The sequence below is a fragment of the Carlito syrichta genome, unplaced genomic scaffold, assembly GCF_000164805.1.
Source record: "Carlito syrichta isolate Samal-C Ts95f unplaced genomic scaffold, Tarsius_syrichta-2.0.1 Scaffold301868, whole genome shotgun sequence".
In the NCBI taxonomy this organism is placed as follows: domain Eukaryota; kingdom Metazoa; phylum Chordata; class Mammalia; order Primates; family Tarsiidae; genus Carlito; species Carlito syrichta.
In genome coordinates, this window is record NW_007245964.1 from 952,958 (window position 1) to 963,777 (window position 10,820).

A 10,820-nucleotide genomic window follows, 5' to 3' on the forward strand; every position below is an offset into this window, starting at 1 on the left:
AGCCCAGCAGGTCGAGGCTGCAGTGGCCGGGAGCAGCCACTGCACTCCAGTCTGGACTACAGAGTGAGACTCCAACTAAAAAAATAAATAAATAAATAAATAAAATAATGGGTTAGCCGGGTGTGGTAATGCCACCTGTAGTTCCAGCTGCTTGGAAGGCTGGAGCAGAAGGATCGCTAGAGTCCAGCAGGTTAACACTGGGGTGGCATGAGTGTGCCACTGTACTCCAGCCTGGGTGACGAAGTGAAACTCCAACTCAAAAATAAAAATAAAAATAATGGGTGCGACCAGACTCGGTGGCTCAGTCTGTAATCCCAGCACTTTGGGAGGCTGAGGCGAGTAGATTGCCTGAGCCTGCGGGTTTGACATCAGCCCAGGCAACTTGGCGAGACCTCGTCTCTACAATAAATGAAAAAATTAACCGGGTGTGGTAATATGCACCTGTAGTTCCAGCTACTTGGAAGGCTGAGGAGGAGGGCTTGCCGGAGCCCAGCAGGTCAACACTGGGGTGGGTGTGAGTGTGCCACTGCACTCTAGCCTGGGTGACAGAATGAGACTCCAACTCAAAAAATTATAATAATAATAGATGCACATCTCAGACATTTTAAGTTATCCTAAAACCATCTGTGCATTCATGTTCTGGTCATCTGATATTGACCAAGATTTTCTTTGAGTTGGAGTCCTGTATTCTGTACCTTTTTTTTTTCTGTTCTCTTTCTTTTGTTTTTTTCTTTTTTAACAGCCATGCTGCTTCATCTGCAGTTTCCAGTTGGGTTTCTCTAAACTGAACAAGAGGTAACATACTTGTAAAGCTATTCTGAATGTAGAATCTAGGTTTGAGAAATTTTTAAAATGTTATGCAGTGGTAGCTTTCCATAATTTGATATCTCTTTTAGCATCTTGCCTTTGAATCTCTAATGCATTCAACCTTTATGTTCATATAAGTAACCATATCACTACCATTTCATAGTTGGAGCAATATGTAATTAAATTGTGCAATTATAGTAATAAGTATAACTGGCATGCAGAGGTTTGAAAACCAACACGGTTGCTTCTTGCTGAATGTAGAGATCACTGTGGGAAGCAAATGCATGTGTAAACAGGAAATGGCTTCCTCTTCCATCCTAAGAGTATTTGTCCTTAGGGATTTGACATTCACTCAAATCTTAAATTGAACATTTTGAACCCTCTTTAGTGGACCTAAATTTAGAGGGGAGAAGTAAATAAAAAGAGTTTATTCAACAGGGCATTGTGGCTCATGCCTATAATCCCAGCACTTTAGGAGGCTGGGGCAGGAGGACTGCTTGAGCCCAGGAGTTTAATACCAGTCTGGGCAACATAGTGAGACCCTGTCTCTCCAAAAGAATCAGAAAATTAGCTGGGTGTGGTGGTGCACTCCTGTAGTTCCATCTACTTGGGAGGCGAGGCAGGAGGATCGCCTGAACCCAGGAGTTTGAGGCTGTGGTGAGCCGAAATTGTTCCATTGCTTTTTTCTTTTCTTTTTTCTTTTTTTTTGATTCGGTGTCTCACTCTGTCATCCAGGCTGGAGTGCAGTGGCACACTCATGGCCACTGCAGTCTTGACCTGCTGGGATCGGGTGATCTTTCCACCTTAGCCTTCCAAGTAGCTGGAACCACAGGCATGCACCATCACACCCGGCTAATTTTTTGATCTATTATAGAGACAAGGTCTCACCATGCTGCTCAGGCTGGTTTCGAACCCCTAGGCTCAAGCAGTCCTTTCACCTCCCCCCCCAAAACGCTAGAATTACAAGCATGAGCCACTGTACCCGGCCAGTTTATTCATTCTTAATCTAGGAAGTCATCTTCCATGTCCTTGTTTTTTGTGTGTTTCACTTGGACTGGTTTGAGCTCACATCTTCTTTATGTCTTCTGGAATTATTCTTACCTTTCAGAACAAAAAAGATCATTTTTTGTTTTGGGGATGCTTGGAGACTGGTTGATTTGTTGCTATTGAACAGTGTTTTTGGTTCAAATGCCATAAGTTATTTAACATTCTAATTTCAACTTAGTTTTCAAATTTTGCCTAAAGAATTTAACCTTTAATCTGGTACTCTCTAACCTGAGACTTTAAGAAATAGGCTATTAGCCGGGCTCGGTGACTCAGCCTGTCATCCCGGGCCTTGGGAGGCTGAGGTGAGTGGATTGCCTGAGCTTGCTGGTTCGAGACCCGCCTGGGCAACTTGGTGAGACTTCATCTCTATAATAAATAAATAAATAATTAGCCGGGTGTGGTAGTGCGTGCCTGTAGTTCCAGCTACTTGGGAGGCTGAGGCAGAAGGATCGCCGGAGCCCAGCAGGTCAAGGCTGCGGTGGCTGGGAGCGGCCACTGCACTCCAGTCTGGGTGACAGAGTGAGACTCCAACTCAAAAATAAATAAATAAATAAAAAAGCTGAGTTTTTTTTCCAACTCTAGGTTTCATCTCTAGATTAGTAGTGAGTTATAAACTCAATTTGTGTAATGACCAATGTTTTTAAATGCACCAGTAATATTACAGTATCCAATGTTGTATCACTATATATACATTGCATATATCACTGTGGCTTATAGTCAGAGAAGTTTGATGATCTTCGCTTTAATATGTCTGCTAACTGGGCACGGTGGCTTACGCCTATAATCCCAGCACTTGCGGAGACAAGAGGATTGCCTAAGCCCAGGGTTTGAAACCAACCTGGGCAACTTGGTGAGATTTCATCTCTACAGTAAATCAAAAAAATTGACGGGGCATGGTAGCTTGCACCTGTAGTTCCAGCTACTTGGAAGGCTGAGGTGAAAGGATCGCCTGGGCCCAGCAAGTCGAGGCTGTAGTGGCCATGAGCGTGCCACTGCACTCCAGCCTAGATGACAGTGATTCTCTAACTCAAAAAAAAAGTGTCTGCTGGAATGTAAGCTCCTAAAAGTCAGCACCTCTCTGTCTTGTTTACTGCTCTCTCCAATGCCTAGGTTAGAATTATTTTTTTCCCAAATGTCTTAATAGTTCTTTTTTACCCTGCCAACCCCAATTCCCAATTAAAATATTGGTCTAACACATAATACATGATTGAGAAATACTACATGTATAAGGAACCTGAAGCAGCGAGCAAGCGTAATTTCTAGACGAAAACTTCCCAGGAGAGTTTGGCAAACGTTACATGATCTCATCTTTTTGGAATATGTTGTTTTACTTTTGTTAAGGACACCCAGATCTTAGTGTTTCTTAATAACTCCTTTAACTATCTCAGAAAGAAAGAACTACTCATGATATTGTGAGTATAGGGAGTGCTTCAGGCCCATACATGGCATTTCCCGTAGCATTTTCCTTGAGATCTGTCCTGCACCCCAGGAGATGCTGTAGCATAATTTTAGGTCAACTGATATACTATGTCGGTCTGAACTCTTTGCATCCACATTGGGGTTACATTTCATACTTGATACAGAGAGAACCTTCTAATAGTTTGTCTTCAAGCTTTCCAGCTTGCTTTCTACCAGTGAGGGGTAGGGCTCATGCTGGAAGCCAGAGTCCTCCATGACCTCCTCCTCTCCTCATAGCTAACCAAGCTTGATTAAATATGTCCATGATCTTTCAGTTCCTCTCCGTCTTCCTTGCTACCGTTCTAGTCCAAACCATGGTCATTGCCCACCTGAGTGACAGCAGTTGCCCCCTCATTGAACTACCCACATTGTTTACATTGCCTCGTTTCCCAATCCAGTTTCACAGAGCAGGCAATGACTTGCTTAAATGAAATTATGCGCTGGGCGCAGTGGCTCACACCTGTAATCCCAGCCCTTCGGGAGGCCAAGGTGAGAGGTTTGCTTGAGCACAGGAGTTTGAGACCACCCTGGGCACCATAGTGAGACCCTGTCTCAAAAATAAAAAAAGGAAATATGATGAGATTGTCCATCACTACTCCTTGCTTCAGTGACTTCCACTGCTTTGGAGACAGAGCCCACTGTTCTCAGGAGAGTTGGTGTTGCCTGGTGTCTTTTAGCCATCCCCTCTGACCTACAGGGCCCTAAACACTTTGTACTTCGTTCAGTTCCAGGACGGTGCTGAGTCCTTCCTGCTCCCAGGCTCTCTTCTCCCTGCCTGGAATGCTACCTCCCCCACCCTTCCCCCACAAAACTCCTGTCTATCTGAGTCTTGGTATAAATGTCATATTTTTTCCCAAGGGAGCTGCCCTGAAACTTATTTCAGTCTTGTTATTATACAGTCTAATTATATACTCTGTTTTTCCATTGTAAAATGTATCAAATATTACAAGCAAGGATTTGTATAATCATTATCTGTGTAAAGTGTTCCCCACCCCATGGATGATAAATCCCATGAGAACAGAGATTAGGCGTGTCTTGTTTTACTTTGTACTGGCAACCCTTAGCATAGGGAACATTATACGTCCTTAGTACTTATGGAATGAAGAATGAAAGAATTGTTAAAGTTATTGCCCAATGACAGATAAAGCATCAGCAAAAAAGGTTTAAGAACACTGAATTCATTTATTTTTACAAATATGTAATTACTTTCTTTGATTGAAGCATTATGTTGGGGGTAATTATAAAGATTCATCTGTGTGTTTGACTCTAAAAAAGTGTAACCTAAGGATGCATAGATACCTCATAGGCTGTTAGAATGAAATTTCAAGTTTGGTGGGGATTAGGTCATATTTAAAGGTACTACAAACAAGAAATCTGTTGTTTGTGTGATAATTTACATCATTGTAAATATTACCATCAACATCAGTAGATAATAATACTCAGGCATCATTGTTCAGTCACCTTTAGGCAACATAAAGCTTGCTTGCTTGAACTTAGATAGGGATGGTCTCTCAAGCATGGTATTCAAAATGGTTAAATAGCCTAGTGATAAATTCAGGGCTAACTAACAGAGACTTGTTTGAAAAGAAAAAGCATTAATGGTGTTTTAGTAAGGAAAAGTATTTTCATTTTTTGTTTTTGTTTTTTGAGTCAGAGACTCACTCCGTTGCCCAGGCTGGAGTGCAATGGCTCACAGCCACCACAGCTTCTACCTGCTGGACTCAAGCAATCCCTCCGCCTCAGCTTTCCAAGTAGCTGGAACCATAAGCATGTGCCACCACACCCGGCTAATTTTTTTGATTTATTGTAGAGACGAGGTCTTGCCAAGTTGCCCAGACTGGTCTTGAATCCCTGGACTCAGGCAATCCTCTTGCCTCAGCCTCCCAAAGTGCTAGGATTACAGGCATAAGCTACCACACCCGGCTTGGTTTTGTTTTGTTTGAGTCAGGGGCTCACTCTGTCACCCAGGCTGGAGTTCAGTAAACACATCCATGGCTCACTACAGCCTCAACCTCCTGGGCTCAGGCAATCCTTCTACCTCAGCCTCTCGGGTAGCTGGAACTACAGGTGTGCACCACCATACCTGGCTAATGTTTTGATTTTTTGTAGAAAGTAGGTCTCACTGTGTTGCCTAGGCTGGTCTCGAACTCCTGGGCTCAAGCAATTCTCCCACCTTAGCCTCCCTTTAAAGTGCTAGGATTACACGTATGAGCCACTGCGCCTTTACAGTATTACAGTTTCAGTAACTAAAAAAACTAAGTATAGTTTTAGGTTATAAAAAGTATGAGAAGTTTGGGGTTTCAAGGTTTAGAAGACAGAGGCATGGAGGCAACGAAGCACTTAGTTGGCAAATCACTAAATGCCTAAAGGAAGTGCCTGTGGCTGGTTCTAAATTGGTAAGCTAAGGTAGAGCTTTCCAAGTTTTATGTGTGTATGAGTCACCCAGGGAGCAAATAAAACCCCCATTCGGATGCATTAGTTCTGTGGTGTGACCTAGAGTGCATTTCTAACAGGCTCCCAGGGATGCTGTGCTACTTGCATAAGACTTGGGGGCATTTGGGGAGATTCATGTGTGATTTCTATACATCTCATCTTACTGAGGCATTGATTCTTGACCTTTCTGACATACTGCCTGGTGCTATGCTAGTAAGTATAAACTCTGCCCTTAACTGGCTTTTATTCCAATGGAGGACTGTTACTTTGTTTTCCTTTACTTACCTGTTTATTTAATGCTGTACACATAAGCAGATTGACTATTTTAAAACATTGCTTTCCCTTGCTGCTTTAGAATCAAAAAAAACCTGAAAATGATGATGATGTGGAAATTAAGAAGCAGTTATCCAAGTATGAATCTCAGCTTTCAACAAATGAGGAAAAAGTCGATACAGATGATCGTAAGTCCTTATGAGTAAACAGTGGGCAGGAGGGGTTCATTACTCTGTGATTTGCTGGCAACCTAGCCTCTCTGGAAGAGATGGGACTGTGTCCTTTTGTTTTGGTTTCTGGTTTTTGGGTTTTTTTTGTTAAGTCAGAATCTCACTCTGTCACCCAGGCTGGAATGCAGTGGCACACTCACGGCCACCACAGCCTTGACGTGCTGGGCTCATGTGTTCTTTCTACCTCAGCCTTCCAAGTAACTGAAACCACAGATGTGCGCCACCACGCCCGGCTAATTTTTCTGATTTATTGTTGAGACAAGGTCTTGCCAAGTTACCTAGGCTGGTCTCAAACCCCTGCACTCAGGCAATCCTCTCACCTTTGCCTCCTAAAGTGCTGGGATTACAGGCATGAACCACCGTGCCTGGCCTTTTTTTTTTTTAATATCTCAAACTTTAAAAAAAAATTTCCAGTTAGTGAGTTGTTTTTATGTATATTTACATTTCTTTTTTCTATCATTTTTTATTTTGAGGTAAATTCATATTTGGGGGAAGTTTCCAGAATAGTAGAGAGAATTGCTGTTTCCCCTTCACCTGGATTCCCTGGCATTTTACCACACATTTACTTCTCATTCTCTCTCTTTATCTATCACTGTCTACATACACTCATACATTTTTTTCCTAAACCATTTGAGAGTAAGTTATGGATATGATGCTTCTCTGACCCTAAATACTTCAGTGTGTGTTTGCTAAGAGAAAGGACATGCTCAAATGTAACCACAGTATAACTATCCAAGTCAGGAAATGGACATTGACATGATGCCATTCTCTAGTCTACAGACCTTATTCTTTTTTCCCCCAAATGTCCTACTAGTTCCTTTTTACCCTGCCAGCCCTCCAATTCTTACCAAAATCCTGGTCCAGAGCTCAATACACAATCAAATGTTGCATTTCACTTGCCTCTCATTTGGAGTTTCTTTAATATTTTTTCATGATTAGATTGAGCCATTTTGGCAGGAATGCCACAAGGTGATACTATGTCTGTTTCAGTGACATGGTGTTCTTTCACTTATTGGTGGTGGTAATTTTGACCACTTGCTAAGGTTGTGTAACCATGTTTCTCTAGTTTTTCCTTTAACTTGACTGTTAGCTTGGCATTTTTTGGCGGACAGACTCAGTTCAGATTCAGATTTTCAACCAAACTCCTTGCCATGGCCTTCCAGGTCCTCCGCGCCCTCCCTTCTTTCCCACCGTTGGCCTCACCAGCCCTCCTTTCGCCCTCTGAGCACACAGGTTTGTCATCAGGCTTTGCACACACTGTTCCTTCTGCTTAAATATTCATCTCCCAGATCATCACATAAATTCCTCCTCCTGTTGTTCACACATTTTTTCCTTCGAGGGCTTCCCTGGTCACCCAGATGCAGCAGGTCTCTTAGTCACTCTCCACATTGCCCCTTCCTCATGTATACTTACCAGAGCCTCTAATTACCTTATTTATCTACACTTCTTGCTAAGTGGCTTCTCTCCATAAGAACATAAGCATCTTGAGGGCAGGGTCTTTGTCGTGCTCCAGTCTATCCCTGGTGCCTGCCAGAATCCCTGGTTCAGTGTCATGTGCAGTGGACAGCAGCTGACTGAGGGGCGGGAACAACTTGGTTATAGGTACTGTCTATTTGTCAGGCTTTCTGTCCACCTTGTGTTCTCCAACATACTGTTTTTCTCTAAAGACCAAGTACTTGCTTTCACTCCTCTTCCTGCATCTATCCCTCCTGAATGGACCACAGTGAAATGGGAGGAAACAGTGGCTCTGGAATTGGACCACAGTGTCAGGGATGCTCCTAAGAGAACTGATAACAGCATTCACAACAAAGAAAAACAATCTTATTTCAAAATTTACTTTTTTTTTTGCACAGATAATAAATGTTTCTGGATAAATTTTTAAATATCTAACATTTTTCTAAAATAAGCATATGCTTTTTTTTTTTTTTTTTTTGAGTTGGAGTCTCACTCACTCTGTCACCCAGGCTGGAGTGTGGTAGCACGCTTATGGCCACCTCAGCCTTGACCAGCTGGGCTTAGGCGTTCCTTTCACCTCAGCCTTCCAAGTAGCTGGAACTACAGACTCACACCACCACGCCTGGCTAGTTTTTGTGATTTATTGTAGAGAGGAGGTCTCACCAAGTTGCTCAGGCTGGTCTCGAACCCCCTGCTCAGGCAATCCTCTAGCCTCAGCCTCCCAAAGCTAGGATTACAGGCTGAGCCACTGTGCTTGACCAGCTTGTGCTTTTATGATTAGAAGTCATCTTTTAAAAGGTAGGGAGGCAGCCGGGCTCGGTGGCTCAGCCTGTAATCCCGCGCCTTTGGGAGGCTGAGGTGAGTGGATGGCCTGAGCCCGCGGGTTCGAGACCCGCCTGGGCAGCGAGACCTCATCTCTACAATAAATCAAAAAATCAGCCGGGCATGGTGGCACATGCCTGTAATTCCGGCTACTCGGAAGGCTGAGGCGGAAGGATCGCCGGAGCCCAGCAGGCCGAGGCTGCGGTGGCCGGGAGCGGCCACTGCACTCCAGTCTGGGCGACAGAGTGAGACTCCAACTCAAAAAAAAAAAAAAATAAATAAATAAATAAATAAATAAAAGGTAGGGAGGCAAAAGAACTTATGGAAGAATCTGGCAGATAGTTATTAGAGGTTAACATTTAAAGTCCATTCTTAATATTTGAGACTAATTCCATTTCTGAAATCCATCAATCAATGTTTTTCATCAATAGTACTCTAATATTTGGAGGAAGGAAGGGAGAAAAAGTACTCTAATATTTGGCTCTGCAGGTGTAAGTTACCATGTTTTAGGATCTTTTGTAAGCTTTGTCAGTGGTACTGTCTGAAATGTGCCCAGGTACATTAACAAAACCTCCTGACTTTGTCCCACTGTCCTTGATGTTTATCCCTAGGACCTGAGGGCTATCTGCGAGCAGACTCCCAAGAGCCCTCCCACTTTGATTCTCAGCAGCCAACGGTCTTGGAAGAAGAAGAGGTCATGATAGCTCATGCTCACCCCCAAGAAGTCTACAATGAATATGTTCCCAGAGGGTGCAAGAACAAATGCCACTCACACTTCCATGATACACTTGGCCAGTCAGATGATCTCATTCACCATCATCATGACTACCATCACATTCTCCACCACCACCACCACCAGAACCACCACCCGCACAGTCACAGCCAGCGCTACTCTCGGGAGGAGCTAAAGGATGCTGGCATTGCCACGCTGGCCTGGATGGTGATCATGGGCGACGGCCTGCACAATTTCAGCGATGGCCTTGCAATTGGTATACACACATGCATTTGCTCCCTGTTGGCTGACTCTGGAAATGTCACGTTAAACACCCAGTCAGATGTTAACGAAAACTAGGCTAGCTTAGAAGATGATATGAGTGACTTCCAAGACTATCAGAGTGTTATTTCTTCTATTACTGTTTTGGCAATGAAATAATAAATGTTAGATGTGATTATATACTAGGAACTGTGCTAAGCCCATTACCTAAATTCTAACTATCAGAAGTTCTTCTTAATTTGCAAGTCTTAAGATCAGGCTTTAACTTACATGGAGTATGTGTAAGTTTTTTTCCCCCATACATTAAATTGTCCTTATCAGTAATATAAACAATATTTACTAGGGTAAAATTGCCTTTTCCATCATCTTCTATGCTAAAAGAATCTTCATACATCTAAAAAGCCTGGTTACCAATCTTCAAAGAAGAATTATCACAATTATCACAGCACCCTAAATTGTTGTACCTCAATTGTAAAATAGTAGATACTTACAAATCTCAGTAATTTAAAGCTAGAAGGAACCATGGAAGCAATTCAGAATTAGACAGCTGAGGCCTAGACAGGTGGACCCACTTTCCCAGGTTGGCAGTGCTGTTTCATAGCCAGGCTGAGACGAGCCCTGGCCTTCTCTTTGGGAGCTGAGTATACTTCCTCCCTTACTGTATAATGCACGACGTAAACAGAGGGGGAATGTACAGGAGCACGGTCAGGGCTTATAATTGTTTGTATAACATGTCAGTTTTTTAAAGAGGAGGGAGCAATTCATCCTAGAGTCTCTATTAGTGAAATAACAAGTGTAAACAAGCCCAATTACATAGTAAATTCCTCTGTGGCAAGTGAAACATCTATACTCTTGGCAACAGAGTTTTTTCTAAACCTTTTAAACAGTTTTTGTTCTTGAATAAGTGGGGGGGTTTTATTTGGTTTTTTTGTTTGTTTTCAGTTGGAGTCTCACTTTATCATACAGGCTGGAATACAGTGGCACGCTGCTCACGGCCATTGCAGCCTTGGCCTGCTAGACTCAGATGATCATTCCATCTTACCCTTCCAAGTAGCTGGACCCAAAGGCATGTGCCACCACGCCAAGCTAATTTTTTGATTTATTTTAGAAACGAGGGCTCGCCAAGTTGCCCAGGCTGGTCTCAAACCTGTGAGCTCAGACGGGCTCGGTGGCTCAGCCTGTAATCCTGCGCTTTGGGAGGCTGAGGTGAGTGGATTGCCTGAGCCTGCAGATTCGAGACCTCATCTCTACAATAAATCAAACAATCAGCCGGGCGTGGTAGCACATGCCTGTAATTCCAG

At 43.2% G+C, this 10,820-nt stretch overlaps 1 protein-coding gene across 3 annotated transcripts in view; it reads left to right on the forward strand.

Annotated features, from left to right (window-relative positions):
- Positions 1-10,820, forward strand: part of SLC39A6 (solute carrier family 39 member 6) — a 28,705-nt gene that overhangs the window by 12,176 nt on the left and 5,709 nt on the right. For all 3 annotated transcript variants that reach the window (XM_021711132.1, XM_021711131.1, XM_021711130.1), the window contains 2 exons: positions 6,101-6,206; positions 9,137-9,514. In XM_021711132.1, coding sequence (XP_021566807.1) covers positions 6,101-6,206; positions 9,137-9,514 — 484 coding nt within the window. The remainder of the gene's footprint in view (positions 1-6,100; positions 6,207-9,136; positions 9,515-10,820) is intronic.